The sequence below is a fragment of the Cryptomeria japonica genome, chromosome 11 (assembly GCF_030272615.1).
Source record: "Cryptomeria japonica chromosome 11, Sugi_1.0, whole genome shotgun sequence".
Classification (NCBI taxonomy): Eukaryota; Viridiplantae; Streptophyta; class Pinopsida; order Cupressales; family Cupressaceae; genus Cryptomeria; species Cryptomeria japonica.
In genome coordinates this window covers 208,914,907-208,932,023 of record NC_081415.1, presented here as the reverse complement: position 1 = coordinate 208,932,023, position 17,117 = coordinate 208,914,907, and the positions used below count along the sequence as shown (strand labels likewise).

Sequence of the window (17,117 nt, the reverse complement as noted above, 5' to 3'; positions counted from 1 at the left end):
AGTTTATTTATAACAGCCTTATCAAAGCATTAAGTTAAAAAATCATCTTGAGAAAATGGGTAGAGAGTTCTCTTTTATATTGCCAATAGTTTACAATATTCCACTCATATGGGCATCCACATGAGACTAATACAAGCTCTTGAAAGCACAACCATGAGACTAATAAAAGCTCCTTTTGAGAAACCACCTACGGAAAACCAAGAGTCACAACTTAAAAATCCACTTATTTAAAAACCATCTCCACACTAGAAGCTAACTATGGAAGCCATGAGTCACAACTTAGAATTCCATATTAGATGCCCCTTTTGGATTTGAACTTGAGTCTCCACAATGCACACTCAATACTTTAACCAATTAATCTTAACCCCCTTGGACAATTGAGAGAATTCAATAGTAAGGACCTCTAATTAGATGATATTGAATGCTACTCAAGGAATTATTTTTACATTTTGACAAACAAATGGTTAGCTTGCAGATTTCGAACGAAAAAATTCTCTAAATCAACTGTGATTTGACCAAAGGAAATTTTTATGACATAGCATTCTCATTTCTAAATAGTAGAAAGATGCAGAAAATATTGAAAGTCGGGTGTGATGGAATAAACTTAAGGTACTTATGCTAACTAACTCCTAGTGACAACTAAAGCAAATCACAGATTAATCTACTGCTCCACCTTAGCATATGTGATGTGCGTCATTTTCCAAGTGAATCAACTTGTATACTATCATTTAGTCACAGAACACTTTTGTGCTATAAACTCAAACCAATTAACTAGAAAACATATTTTCCCGAAGAGTCCAGGAGGATCTAGAAATAAGACAAAGCAATTGCCATTATGAGGAAAAGATTCATGGTCTAGTGGTAAGGCAAAGCACTGCATCATGATCATCCAACTTCAAACCCTGCTGTGCATGTTCCCCCAGTAAAATAGTAGTGATAATGCCTGGTCATCAATTTTGCATTCAATCATATGGTTTAGAATTTCTTCTAAATACTTTGAAATTGGCCATTTCTTAAGCATTCCTTCAAATTTACTTAAGAGCATCCTAACTGAAAAGCTTGTTCATAACAAAGAATATTTAACTCTAAACAGCAAGCACTGTTGGAAATAGTAGCTAGCTCGGATACCTGATTATTGAATTTTAATGTTGTCAATGACAATTAAAATTCATATGTATTATCTCTCATGCAATTCGAACTTTTTAGAGCTGGGCCCAAACACATGTAATGTAAAGGCCAAAAGGAAATGATGTAATTTATAAAATGGCAATGTAAGACAAATAAATTAATATCATATGCAAGCCGACTTTGGTGATTGGCGCCAAAGGATGGATATAAAACAAACATCAAATGAAGTCATTAATAATCATCTTTCATACGAATTCAATCTGCTCAATGAACTCCTCTATCATGTTGGAATTTTGTCAAGTTCATTGTGCGAATTTGATGAAGACTCTTCTTGTGCGAATCTGGTCAAAGTCTTCCTTGAGCCAATTATAAGGATATCCATGCGAATCTGAAAGGACTCTCATGCGAAGGCTGGAACATGCAAATTGGTCTACATTGTATGAGAATTCATTGTTGATCTTCTTTTAGCTATCTGCTGTTGATAAGGACTGCAATCTTCATTGTTGTGTAAAGAAAGATTCTGATCTGCTACCTTGCTGATTGGACAGCAATCTGAGATAAGTTCATTGCTTTGTAATTGCCTACATTTGAGATAATACATATTGAATTTTGAGGCTGGGTTTTTCACCTCCAAGAGGAAGGCTTTCCCAAGATATTGGTGTGTTTTGTATTGTGTTTTCATTGTAGTTACTGTTTATCTACAGTCTGTTATAACCTGATGGCTTAAAATTAACATGGTATCAGAGCTTTAGGTTCATTATAAATCAGATTATTGGTTATCCTTCACTTTCAGTTTGCTGTTTTAGTTTTGCAAGATGGTTATTGGACTGAAGGTTGAGGACAAACTTGATGGTGCTCTCAACTTTACCTCTTGGAAAGTTCGTGTGCTTCTTGCCCTTGAAGAGGTTGAGCTGTTACAGTTTGTGGAAGACAAGGATCTGCCTGAACCCTCAGATCCAAATGAGTTAAAGCAGTTCAAGAAGAATTCTCTTAAGGCAAAGGAGTTTCTTATTGATTCTGTTAAGGATCATCTTGTTCCTGTCATCTCCAAGTTATCTTCAGCCAAGGAGATGTTCAAACACCTAGAAGGAATGTTCGAAATCAATAACATCAATCGGGCTCTTACTCTGAGGCAGCAACTTCTTCAAATCAAGATGAGCAAGGGAGATTCTATCATGTCCTTCTTCATGAAAATTTCAGAATTGAAGAACCAGCTCCATTGGAAGTGAAGTAGTGGACAAGGATGTTGTCATGATTGCATTAAATGGTCTCCGTGATTCTTGGGATCCATTTATTCAAAGCATAAGAAGAATAGCTGAATTTCCCTCCTTTGATCGCCTCCGGTCTGATTGCATTTAAAAGGAATCTCGCCTAGCTGCAAGAGGAATGCTCAAAGGCACTCATGGAGGTGACCATCATGTGCTAGCATCTCAACATGTCAAAAGAAAGGGTGATCATTGGAAGAAGAACAACTTCAAAAGAGATAGAGACTTCAGATCTCCTGCTGCTTACGATTCAAAGAAGAAGCCAAGGGATCTTTCACGTATCCGTTGCTTCAGATGTGATAAGTTTGGACACTATGCTAAAGAATGTCAGAATCTACCCAAGCAAGGAGAAGCGAACCTGAATGAAGTTGCAGATTTAGAGGATAATGAAGGCTACCTCTTCATTTTTGCCTTGTCCAGCAATGTGCCAGCCGATAGCAACACTTGGTTGATAGACAGTGGTGCATCCAGACACATCACGGGATATAGAGAGCATCTCTCAGACTTGATGTGGTAATTGGTGATGATGCTCAGTATTAGGTAAGAGGTTTTGGTAACACTTTTTTAAATTTAGAATTTGGCATGTCCTTGCATCTTAGTGATATTTTATTTGTTCTTGGAATTAAGAGGAATTTAATTTCTATTTCTGCCCTAGAAGATAAAGATTATCAAATAGCATTTTCTGAGGGTAAAGTACTTGCATGGCCTAAGAAATCTAGTATTAAATCTGCTCGTGTTATTGGAAATAGATATGATAGTTTGTATAAGCTTTCAGCTAACCCCATTCGAGCACTCATTCATGAAGCTCCTGAATCTAGCGAGCTATGGCATAGAAGGCTCGGCCATCTTCACTATCAGGCACTTCCTTCACTTGAAAAGATGGTTAAAAGTATGCCTAAACTTAGTCAATTTCATGATGATGCTTGCAAAGCTTGTGCATTAGATAAGAACACTAAAAGTCCATTTCATAAAAGTGAAAGTAGAGCTAAGGAAAAATTAGCACTTGTTCATTCTGATTTATGTGGACCCATGTTTGTTCCTTCACCTAGCGGATTTCTATACTATGTTACATTTATAGATGATTTTTCTAGAAAGACTTGGATTTACTTTCTAAAATCTAAATAATCTGATGAAGTGCTAAGTAGGTTTAAAAAATTTAAAGCCCTAGCTGAAAATATGTCTGGCAAAAGGATTAAAGTGTTAAGATCTGACAATGGAGGTGAATACACCTCAAGTGGCTTCAATGACTTTTGTGTAGAGACAGGAATTAAGAGGGAGTTTTGCGACCCCTACAATCCTCAGCGAAATGGTGTAGCTGAACGAAAGAATAGAGCCATCGTTGAAGCAACCAAAGCTATGATTTACGATCAGGACCTGCAGACCTTCTTATGGGCCGAAGCATCCAAGACTGCAGTGTACATTCAGAATAGATGCCCTCACCATGTCCTGAAGAACATAACTCCAAAGGAAGCTTTCTCTGAAGTCAAACCAGATATCAGCCACCTAAGGATCTTTGGAAGTCTTGTCTATGTTCATGTGCCAAAGGAAAAGAGGACTAAGCTAGAGCCTTCCGGGAAGAAGGATATCCTTGTTGAATATAGTGAATCTGCCAAGGCATTTTGCATCTACATTCCCAGTCAAAGGTATACTGAGGTAAGCAGGGATGTCACCTTTGAAGAAAAGGTTGCTTTCAAGAAATCTAAAGGTTCTCTTATTGATTGTTGGTGTTGGAAATAAGCCACACCCGGACCGACGATGGACTGGTCCAAGAGGGGCTAGTAGCTCAGTGGTAGAGCACTCCAGCAGCGTATAGAAGGTCCTAGGTTCGAGTCCTAGCTGGTCCATGTCTCAACATGGTATCAGAGCCAAGTCGGCTAGGAGCCCCAAGCACACGAGAGGTGTGGATTAAGGGGGGGTGTTGGTGTTGGAAATAAGCCACACTCGGACCGACGATGGACTGGTCCAAGAGGGGCCAGTAGCTCAATGGTAGAGCACTCCAGTAGCGTATGGAAGGTCCTAGGCTCGAGTCTTAGCTGGTCCATGTCTCAACATTGATAATGATAAAGAAGTTAATGATAATCAAAATATGGATATTGATACTAACCCTGAGATTCGGAGGGAGTCTATTGAGCCTCCTGAACCTATTGAGCATGATGATTCTCCTGAGCCTCTGGATCCAACTGATGGACCTAGAGATATCGCAGTTAACAAGAAAAGGCCACTTTGGGTTAGGAGCACAATTCAAGAAGCAGAAAAGTTTGCAGCTCCTAGTGGTACTTTCAGAGAAAGTAGGAGACCTCAGAAGTTCTCCAACTATGTTGCAATGATGTGCAACATCATTGAGACTGAACCATCCAGCATAGAAGAAGCTATGAACCAGCAAGCATGGAAATTAGCTATAGACGAAGAGTATCAATCCATCATCAAGAATGATGTCTAGGATATTGTACCTAGACCTAAAGGTAAGTCTGTTGTTTCTTCTAAATGGTTGTTTAAAATTAAACATGCTACTGATGGTAGTATAGAGAAATATAAAGCTAGATTTGTAGCTCATGGTTTTTCTCAAAAGGAAGGCATAGATTATGAAGAAACATTTACTCCTGTTGCTAGATATACTTCCATTAGAACTATTATAGCTATTGTTGCAGCCAAAGGTTGGAAGTTACATCAAATGGATGTAAAGACTACTTTCCTTAACAGTGTTATTGAGGAAGAAGTCTATATTGAACAACTTGAAGGTTATGAGATTCATAATATATAAAACTCATGTGTGCAGACTGAAGAAAGCTCTCTACAGCCTCAAGCAAGCTCCTCGAGCTTGGTATGAAAGAATTGATAAGTATTTGGTTAGTTTAGGGTTTTGTAAGAATGATGTTGATCCTAACCTTTACTTTAAAATATTCAATGGTGAAATGCTAATTCTGGTTTTATATGTGGATGATTTATTTCTAACGGAGGAAGATAGTCTTATCAATAGATGTAAGAAAGAATTAGCTACTGAATTTGAAATGAAAGATCTAGGCTTAATGCATTATTTTCTAGGGTTAGAAGTATGTCAAAGGCCTAATGAGATTATACTTAGTCAAGAAAAGTATACTATTGATATATTGAAAAGATTTGGTATGATGGATTGTAAACCTATGTCTACTCCTATGGAAACTAACTTGAAGAAGTTGAGTATTTCTGCAACTAATTCTGATTTTGCAGATCCTTCGGAGTACAGGCAGTTGATTGGATCCTTGATGTATCTAGTTAACACTAGACCAGATATTTGCTATACAGTGAGTGCGCTTAGCCAATTCATGAACCAGCCAAAGCATGTTCACTTGATGGCAGCCAAGCACGTCCTGAGATACTTACGTGGAACAGTTGGCTATGGGCTGAAGTATCCAATCAACACAGTGATCAATTTGGAAGGCTACTCTAATTCTAATTGGGGTGGAAGTGTTATTGACATGAAAAGCACTTCAGGAATTTGTTTCAGCTTGGGTTCCGCTATGATCTCTTGGGCCAGTACGAAACAGTCCTCAGTTGCATTGAGTACTGCAGAAGTTGAATACATTGCTTCAAGTGCGGCAACTACAGAAGTTGTTTGGATTCACAAGCTTGTTGTTGGGTTGTTTGGACAACCTTGGGAATCCAATATTATTTATTGCGATAATCAGAGTTGTATTAAAATGTCTAATAATCCTGTGTTTCATGACAAGTCAAAACATGTGGAAACTCATTATCACTATGTTCGTGATATTGCACAAAGAGGTGCCATCCAGCTGAAATATATCAGCACTGATGAACAGGTTTCAGATGTTCTCACCAAGCCTCTAGCTCGAGTGAAGTTTGAGTACTTCAGAGAGAAGCTTGGAATTGTGGAGAACACAGCATTGATTGAAAGGGAGTCTCAATCTTAGTGATGCAATTTAGTTTGCATCTTTCACCCTCTGTGGGCAATGCAAGGTGGAGTCACCCTCTGCGGGCAATGCAAGGTGACATTGTATCCTTCTCTGGGAGAAGGCTGAGGTGTAAGACCTCTTCCACCCTCTGCAAGCAATGCAAGGTGGATCCATCCTCTGCGGGCAATGCAAGATGGACATCATGAAATGAGTTCATGATATTTATGTGTTTTATTGCAAGTACACTCTATGGAGCTTATATATTCATCCTTGCGGGCAATGCAAGATGAAGGTCATATGACTAGATCATGACAAATGGCAGCTATCCTCCCTAGCTAAGAGGGAGTGTTGGAAATAGTAGCTAGCTCGGATACCTGATTATTGAATTTTAATGTTGTCAATGACAATTAAAATTCATATGTATTATCTCTCATGCAATTCGAACTGTTTAGAGCTGGGCCCAAACACATGTAATGTAAAGGCAAAAGAAAATGATGTAAAGAAAATAGCAATGTAAGACAAAAATAAATTAATATCATATGCAAGCCAACTTGGGTGATTGGCGCCAAAGGATGGATATAAAACAAACATCAAATGAAGACATTAATAATCATCTTTCATACGAATTCAATCTGCTCAGCGAACTCCTCTATCCTGTGCGAATTTTGTCAAGTTCATTGTGCGAATTTGATGAAGACTCTTCTTGTGCGAATCTGGTCAAAGTCTTCCTTGAGCGAATTATAAGGATATCCATACAAATCTGAAAGGACTCCCAAGCGAAGGCTGGAACATGTGAATTGGTCTACATTGTATGAGAATTCATTGTTGATCTTCTTTTAGCTATCTGCTGTTGATAAGGGCTGCAATCTTCATTGTTGTGTAAAGAAAGATTCTGATCTGCTACCTTGCTGATTGGACAGCAATCTGAGATAAGTTCATTGCCTTGTAATTGCCTACATTTGAGATAATACATATTGAATTTTGAGGCTGGGTTTTTCACCTCCAAGAGGGAGGTTTTCCCAAGGTATTGGTGTGTTTTGTCTTGTGTTTTCATTGCAGTTACTGTTTATCCACAGTCTGTTATAATCTGATTGCTTAACATTGACAAGCACATCAAATATTATTATATGGTATTAAATATATATAGTTTTATCATATCGGAGTCATGAGGGCACTGACTCTTACGACGAAATGAAGCTCTCAGAAATTAGTGAGCTCACTGAACTGGTTACAACTGATTGCTTAAATATGTTGGATTGCACAGAACTTGAAGACAAAAGGCTATTTTGTACATCATTTAAGTTCTATTATGCTTTTTTATCTGGAGTTGAAGTGTTGATATTCTCAACTGCAGATAATAGAAGAGTTATTATTCTAAATGCAATTATCTGCCCTGATAAACTACATTAGCAAAATCCCAGATACAATTTTCTTCATTATGCTACTTTGAAAAGTATCAGTGGCTATAGTATTAAATCACCACCAAAAGGTCACCAATTTCTTACACAAGTCATGTTGGATGCCAACCAACATTTTAAGGATCATTGCACTCGAGTACACAATGAGCAAGTTTGCAACAATCAGATTTCTGCAGTTCTTTATCATTATGCACACAAAATGTAAAAAGAATGCTTAGTGTATTAGATAAAATAAAATGTCTCAAGCATGATAGGCTCCACATGATCATAATGATGTCCAAAAAATATTAGGTTGCCTTATAAACCACTGAGAATTATACCATTAAAACCTTCCACGTGAATTATATCCGCACACTGCTCCTGAGAATTGACATTTCCCCATATAGCATGTCTTTGCTGAGACAGCAGATGATTCACTATCCATCAGTCTACACTTTAACACACAACGTATCAAATGCTTACCATTACATTCAGTTTTAACAAAGAGAAAGACAAAACAAAGAGACTTCGCAACCCTGCAAGTAGAACAACATGTAACTATTGAAATATAAGACGCCACCAATATAAATGTAAAGCATCTAAACCAAAATCCAGAGCTTCCACGAATCAATATTACAAGTCAAAGAATCTAGCTAAAATAGTAAAATCTATTGCTTCCGACCATCAAAAAGTATTCAGAATTTAACATATAAGTATTAGAATAATAGCAGCAATAGTTTTCTTTCCCTCAATATCACAAATTAATAACTGAGAAATTTAGACACTACAGCAATAATTGAGACTGTTGTTCAGCACTATAAAATATAATTGTGGTGTTTATACATCGACCATACTCTAATTTTAAAGAAACTATCAGGAATAATCCCATAAAGCAGTTTACAAATCTAAAAGCTTTAGAAATTTAGCTTGTACGTGTTTCAAGCCATCCCTATCAGCCATTATCATTTATCTATTTCTCACAAGTTTATACTTAATATTAGATGAATAATGATGATAGAAGGAAAACATAAGGGATCTGCAGAGTAAAGATGGTCTAGGACTATTAGCATTCTAAGTTTTTCAAGCAATATTGCTTCACAAGTAAGCCAGAGAGATCAGAATATGTAACAGAACCTTCAAAATGAAATGTACCATTCAATTGAATATTAACATGACCCATACATGGAAAACTTAAAAGAGATGATAATTATAAGTAAACTTTGTCATTGTACAAGATTTCCAAATGTAATCCTCCAGAAACAAGAACGGCAATGAGTTCTTGCGATCTAAGGACGGGTACATTCGCAACCCGTTGCAAATAAAGGGTTATGATAAGTAAATATCTAAGAAAATTCTGATACTCATAATAAGTGGTTGGTCTAATATATAATTATTAATTACAAATCACATAATCATGACCAAAAGAAAATCTCCCATAACTTTCATTCACTCAGAAATTCTGAGGCTTCTTTTGCAGAATATATTAAAATTTATCTATGTGGTCCTTTGCAAGTTGTATATTCCAACCATCTTTTGATAAAACTTGCCAATGTTATCTTTTTTTCTCATACTAATTTACATGTTTACAATGATATTCATAATTTCTATGCATGATGCTTTCCTGGATCCCCACAGTCACCCTCAGCATCCTATATCACTAAAAATTTGATTTCTTGCACAACTACTCTGTAACTTCATTATCTTAACTAGCAATATATGATGATAGAAATCAACTTGAGTTGAACAAATGTTTCCGTGGAAATGGGAAATAAAACTTTTCATCTCCACAACAAAAAGAAAGTCAAGCTCTGGCAGAGTACTATTGCCAATCAGCAAACCAAAATAATTAGGTTAAGACAGTTACCACCCATGTAGACATTAGAATTTCAGTTTCCACAAAACACCCCTTTATGCACACAAGACAAATATTTTCATATGACATTAGCTAAGTCAGATATATTCTCTCATGTATGATCTATTCCCTCTTTAACTTTCCAAATCCAGACTAACATATTGAAAAAGTGAAAGTTAAGAGAAAACAACAAAAAAAGAAACAAAAATAGTCAGGTACAAGAGAAGAGCATTACTAAGTACCAAAACAACCTTCTTCTCCGCAAAACAAATGAACTAAGTACTTAAGTATTTTGGCAGAACATAGTGGAAATTGGTAAGTCAGGCTCAAAAAAGGCCAGACCATGCCATCTAAGAACTGGTTCCATATTAAACATACAACATTAGCAAAGCCAAGTCTGAAATTCGCATACCTCAAAGAATGCAAAAGTTTCATTTGTGTCAACTTCCAAGCGGAAGGCTTTCAGCTGTCCAAATGCAGTGACAATCTCTTTGACCTAAACAGATTATCATTAACAAACTCAACTAAGTATAGAAAAAATTGTAGTAAAAAAAGTTAATTTAACTATTTAACAATCCAAGCATAGCCATGATTTCCTTGGGGGCCTTACTCTCAAATGGAAGCAAAACACCTACATTGCTTTTGCATATTGTATATTCCCCGTGTGGCACAAGTATGGGTATTCTATTTACTTTGTAAAACAATTCCCTAGATCCCTTCCTAGAAAATAGTCCATAAGTATCCCTACTTGACTAAAAGTCTCAGAATCTAAGCACTGTAGACAGCCTCACCTTATCAGAAGAAAGTAAGCGTGAAATCCCTCCAATAAAGATCTGCACTCAATAAGGATCATGTAAGAATTGCTTTATCAATAAATATTACCAGCTAAGAATCAGTTCAGTAGAAACTCTTACACAGTTTCTTTGCCATAAGAAAAATTTGACACTGCATGGTATATAGAATGCAACAACCAAATACAAAAAGTAGTCAGATCTTAGACTATTTATTTAACATGCCATAACAGTTTGGTCTGTGGAACTCTAGATTACAATTTTAATGCAAGTTTACACCCAGTCACGGGCATTTAATAAGGAAACCTAGGCTTCAGCGGAGGTAAAGAAAATGAAATAAAAGAAAGATATGAAACTTTTTATTAAGAGAACAATGGTCCAACTAAAGATAAAAATGGTGATGGTCAAATTCCTGATAGTGAGAATTCACAATAGTAGACATAGGCAGAATAATGTTAGCATATTATCACTCTAATAGTATAGTGAGAATTCCCCATAAAATATAAAATTTCCATATATAGTCACTCACTCCCAAAGTTGGTGATCTTCCTCAATAATAACTATAAATTTTGCTTTGAAGGAGAGATCAAGTTACTTGAATTTTTTTCAAGACTTAATGTCCAAGCTTAATAAAGATAAAGGTTGTTTTTGAGGTCATCACCAGGCCATTTGCTTATTCATGTATGAGATCTCCCTATGTAAAGCCCAAAAGGAAACTTTTTACCATTTTCATAATATATTTTTCAAATTTGTACCTCTGTGTTTTGACGCTTTGCCTAAGCTTGTAATAAATCAAGCCTTGCTAATCCATCAAAGGCCTAGGTAATATATTTAGAGAAACCTGAATTCAAGACTTACTTTTTTCCTTGGCCTAGCAGACATTCGACGTTGAACTATATTCCCTAAAGGAAAGTGCAGGGCACTACTTCAGAGTTCAGACATTATGTGAAGCAATGTGGCTTAGGAGGTTCCTAGCAATCTAAATATGCAGCAAAAGCAGCAAACTCATCTGCTTTGTGAAAACTGAAATATAATAAAATTATCCAAGAATCCAGTATTCCAAATCACGACAAAAAAATTGATACTACTGTGAGTTAGTTCAAAACAAAGAACCTGAAATAGCTTATATCATAATCAGAGATCAAGCAGCTAATGTATCCACAAAGGCACTCAGCAAAGACAATGAAACATAGAAACAAGTTGTGTTTCCAGATCAACGAAATGATGATGAAGATGGGGCATTAGCAACCATGTTCATTTGAGATGGGATGGCTAGGGCTATTAGACCCATTTGAATAGACAATAGAACTTAATAACATAGTTGAAAAACTTGGACTCAGCTATAACTCAGCTAACCCAGAACTTTTAAAAACTCGGGAGACGAGAAATCTTAGTGAATTTTCTGAACATTTAAAAATGCATAAATTTGAAAAAAAAAATACTAATCTCCTCCATATATAGATCAATATTAGAGTTCAATTTACATCATATATATATATATATATATAGACACACACACACATGTATATCTACACACACACACACACAATATATATATATATATATATATATGTGTGTGTGTGTGTGTACACACACACATACATGTATATTTGTATATATACACACACGTGTATATATATATATATATATATATAATTGTACACACACAGGCACAGACACAGGTACAGGCATACATAAATACATAAATATATATATAAGGGGCACTAAGTTATGGAGATGTTATTTCTGTCAACTTGAATTTTGAGGCACCATTACAAGAATTAATGCACACCTTCTTGATGTCCTAGGAAAATGTGTACGGGTGTGCAAGGAATTGTCACTTGAAAAAAAAGTGTAACTAAATAAATTGTGGGGTTGTAGTGATGACCAAACACTTGCACCCACTACTCTAACATCAAGGAGTCCTACTTCCACTATTAGGAAGACTTTACAAGATCCATGAATTTGTTTTACTTCTACTTTTCCATCTAATTCGGAGGCAGCAAAGCCTGCAAGGAAACATCACAAATTTATTCAATGTGCCAAAAAAGGATGAGGCAAATGATGCCATTGAAAAATTCTTCTCTACCAATGACATTCCATTCCATCTGGCTTGCTCTACTTATTATAAATAAACTGTGACAAAAATCAAAAGAGCAAGACCATCATATATGCCACCAAGGTTGACAAAATTGAGGAGAACAATCTTGGATAAGAACTATTCCAAGCTTGATATTCTAATGGAGAAAATTAATGCTACCTATGTCATTAGTTGATGTAGCATAATCAAGGATGGTCAAACAAACATCAACTATCATCCACCCATCAACAGTCTGGTCACATGTATAGAGGACCATTCCTTCCTTAAGGCTATTGATTATTCAAAACACCACAATAATGCTAGTTTTCAATTCTAAATCCTTACAGATGCTATTCAGTAGGTTGTGCTAAAGAATGTGGTGCAAGTAGTGACAAATGTGGCATATGTGTGCAAAGTTGTAAGGAAACTGATTAAAGCAGCCTTTAAGAAGCACATGTATGTTGTATTCTTTATCGTGTGCATGCCATGAATAATGCACTTAAAAACATGGGCAAAATTGGTTGGATCAAAGAAGTGGTTAATGACACTAGAGATGTGTAGATGTTTATTTGCAACCACCACACTTCATATATGTAATCTTTGATAGCTTCTCTGCAAGGTTTTGAAACCCATAGAGACTAGATATGAATCAAATTTCTTTCTCTTAGAGAGGATGATTGAATTGTAGGAAGCATTGCAACTAATGATCATGACTGTAGAGTGGAACCAATGGCCCAATTCTAAGTTAAAGCAAGTAAGGAAGGTGAAAGAGAGGTGGTAAAGAGTGACACTTATTGGCTTGATGAAAGATACATTTTTGCCATCATTACTCTAGTTTTCAAAGTCATTATATATGGGGACACTAATGCACCTAGCCTTTAAAAGGTGTATAAGTGCACTGACAATAAGCTTTGCAAAACAAAGGCCATTGTACAAGAGTAAAACCCCACATTGCAATTCTACAATGAACATATCTAGCTAATCATTCATGGCCAATGGGATAAGATCAACACTCTCATGTGCCAACAATCCCTTGCACATAGCTACCTATGCATTGAACCCAAAGTGATATGTGCAAAGGCTTGGCAAAGCTACCCTTATAAAAGATGTTGAAATGAAGGCGAGGTGAATGAAGGCTATTCAAAAGATGTATGTATAAGCCAACATCACTTATAATGAGTTGAGAAAAATTTTCAGTCTTAGGGGATATCCAAAAGAGGCCAAGGTGGCTAGGGAGACTATATCATTGGAGGATCCAATTCTATGGTGAATTATGCATGGACTTAATTCTTTGGCAGCCACACAAGCCATTCATCTATGCCCCAAGTCTATAGTTCGTCTCCTATTGAGAGAAACTCGTTTACTTATAGTTTCATCCCCTCTATTATTAGAAATAGACTTAACTCTAGGAGGGCAAAGAAGTTTGAAGTTGTACATAGAACCTTTCATCTCATTGATTGCAACACACTTACATACAAGGATCGTGACTATCACCCTGATAGGATGTAGAGCAAGAGGAGACAACATATTTCAATAATGATGTAGCAAACATGGTTGGTTGGTATTGGTTTGGAGGATCTTGACCTTGAAGATGGAGAAATTCGAGTGATGAGGAATTTGGTGCAAACATTGGGAATGAATGATGACTAGGGGCATTGGACCATTGGCCAACTATATTTGAATTTTGAATTTTAAATTTAATCATCAATTACAATATTATATAAATATATTAATAATATTTGGCATTTTCATTGTCCGTCCAACAGTTTTAAATATTTTGAAGTTTTTGTCGTTATTCCTTATACACTTTTTATAACTATCTTTGAAGTACTATACAAATCTGCAACATTAACTCCCTAAATGTAGGCCCTTAATTCCCCCATCACCCCATCGCCAAGACCTATGGAAAATAGGAAAAAAATCTTAATCTTTGGTTTGCCAAATTTGCCCCAAAAAGATTTTGTTGCTATGCAAGCTCAAACATTTCAAGTAGGGGTCGGGTAGAACACCCCAACTGTCCCCATTTTTTTGCAAACATTAGGGATGTCTCCAGACACAACCTAACCATGAAACATCTCTTGGGAATGTCCCCTTATGGGAGATTGTAATATCCCCACTTTGAAATAGAATTTAATGGTAAATAATAATAATAAAATTCAAATTCAAATGAATTAAAAAATAAAAAATAAAATTAAAATATAGAAGTTAATGAATGGTCAAAAGACATGGAATGAAAAGTTGTGACTCCCTCAAACATGCAATATTAAAGGGAGAAGAGAACCTCATTTGAAGGGGGACAATTTGGGGGAATCACAAATGTAGATCTGATTTAAATAAGAAGTGCACATCTGATTGTGAAAGGTTGTGTCCCTTTCAAAGGGCAGAAATAATGAAGAGTTGCACTCTTTCAAAGGGTGCTAATCGTGAAAGGGTGTCTCTTGCCAAAGGGCATACATTATGAAGAGGCATAACCTCTCCCTCACATTGAGAGATATAAAGGAAAGGAATCAAAAGCCTCCAATGACAGCACCATCAATCAGATCAGATCAGAACTGTTATTAAGTTACAGGCAGTAACATCCTTGTTCTTGGTGCTATGCATGGGGATGTGCTTAATATGTATGTTTAATATATGATGCCTAATAATGTTCTTATGCAGTATCTAATAGTAATATTAATATAGACTGCAATATGTTAAGACACTGTAAATATACCTTTCTATCACTAACTGATCATATGACGATTAAGTAAATTATATGATGGAGTCTGTAATACCTTTCAATCTCTGTTAGACACTTTGTCATTGATGTCAAGTGGTTTTTGTCAAGCTTGTGCTACTCTAAGTAATATTGAACTAAGTTTGAAGCGTTTTTCGAGCTACTGTTTATTCATTAGATTTTCTCAATTTTGGTTGAGTTGGCTGGTTGCCTGCTTCAGCTACTTGGTTGGGTGCATGAGCTGTTTGAGGTGCTTGACCTGCTTGACCTGCTTCAGTTGCTTGGTTGTCAGCTTTACCTAGTTGCTTGCTTACTTGAGCTGGGTGTGTGTGTGGTTCAGCTGGTTGTGTGTTTGCATCAGCAGTGTGTGTGCCTATTACTGCCACTTGTGTGCTTACTTGTCAAATGCATAAGACTTCTTTGTCAAATCAGCTCCTGTCTACCATGTCATCAGTTTGACATGTAAAGACCGTGCATGTAACGCTTCATTTATTTCTTTTCATAAGGCAAGTTAGTGGTGATATTTTATCGAGCCTTTTTTTTCAGGTCTGACTCTTTAAGCTTGAAGCAAATAATTAAATTGTGGCCTGTATGTGGAGTGGTTTTTTTAACGAGGCAGAAGTTTTTTTTACCTTTGCATGCCTCTTTATGGCGGCAGAATTAAACATCACCATTTTTTGAATTAGAGTTTGGCTGTCCTGCGTGGCTGGGAGGCGTTTCTGCAAGGCCATGATTTTTTGGATATATCGTGTGCAATTACTTTTGACAGATTATAGTCGCGGCTGAGTCACATCTTCAGAATACGTTTCTTTCTGTAGCAGAGACGTGGAGAATATTTTCTACTATTTTAAATGGCTTAAGTTGTGAGGTGGATAGCTCCGATTTTTTTTTTGAGGCTGTGTGGAATCGAATATATGACGTTTGGTGTGGTGGCTAATTCAGACAAGACCAGCAGTTTTCAAAGGAATTTTTTGGAAGTTTTTTTTTTTTCAAATTCTTACTGGCCAAAAATCGTGGGAGATGTTTGTGCATCTTTATTATTACTGCCTGTGCGTGGATCGTGGGCTGCTGGAATCGCTATCGTATGGCAGAGACGGGTTAAAAATCAAATATATTTTTTTGCTTGCGGAAATTCTTATTGCCTATGCCATTTTGAGTCGGAATTTCTTCTTTGACGTGGCTTTGTGTGATTTGTACAGCTAGGCCACGTTTTTACAAATTGATTAGAGGTTTTCATCTTCAAGCTGGGATGCGTTTTCTGGATGTAGAGTTGGAATGAATAATTCTGTGGGAACTGCTGTCAGTGAATTAAAAAAAAACATTATTCTTCTTGAATATTAGTGAGGTCACCTTTTTGGATATTATGTAACGATAAATTTTTTGGGGGAGGTTATGTTCAGGAATATACGCTGGCTATCGAACTGGGATGAAATGTATATTTTATCAGTGAAGAGAGTTTTCAGATTAACTTAGAGATATATCTTTCTGAAATCTGAAAGTGTTACCTTCTGCTGTATCTTTATCTCAATTCTTTTCTGTGGTTCTGAGTTCTTAAAATGGTGCTATCTGGGGTGAAACTTCTGTTAAGGTTGAAGTCAGATTGATTCTGAATTGGTGTTCTTTTCTGCATAAGGTTGGAGTCTTTGTTGATCACAGTTGGTGCTGTGTGAGAGTTGGTGCTCTCTTTCTTCAGTTGTCTTGTAATCTGGGTTGGTGCCCATTCAAGCTAATAAAAGTAATTTGTTGCCGTGGTTTTTTAACCAAAAGGGTTTTCCACGAGAAAATATTGTGCTCCTGTTTATGTACTTTGCTTCTGTTCGTTTCATGTGGTTTTATGAGTTATTAGTAGTTTTAGAAGTTTCAAATACTGATTCACCCCCCCCCCCCCCCTCAGTATTTGCTGTGTGACTCTCAATCTCACCATCCACAAATGGAGAGAGAATACAAGGAAGCAAGAGCACTAGGCTTCAACAGGTACGCCAACCCCGAGTGTGGGCC

At 36.5% G+C, this 17,117-nt stretch overlaps 1 protein-coding gene across 5 annotated transcripts in view; it reads right to left on the bottom strand.

Moving 5' to 3' along the window:
• The window catches only part of LOC131067664 (uncharacterized), a 97,921-nt gene that overhangs the window by 38,581 nt on the left and 42,223 nt on the right, over positions 1-17,117 (bottom strand). For all 5 annotated transcript variants that reach the window (XM_058002781.2, XM_058002778.2, XM_058002780.2 and 2 more), the window contains 2 exons: positions 10,324-10,365; positions 9,945-10,028 (listed from right to left, as the gene is read on the bottom strand). In XM_058002781.2, coding sequence (XP_057858764.2) covers positions 9,945-10,028; positions 10,324-10,365 — 126 coding nt within the window. The remainder of the gene's footprint in view (positions 1-9,944; positions 10,029-10,323; positions 10,366-17,117) is intronic.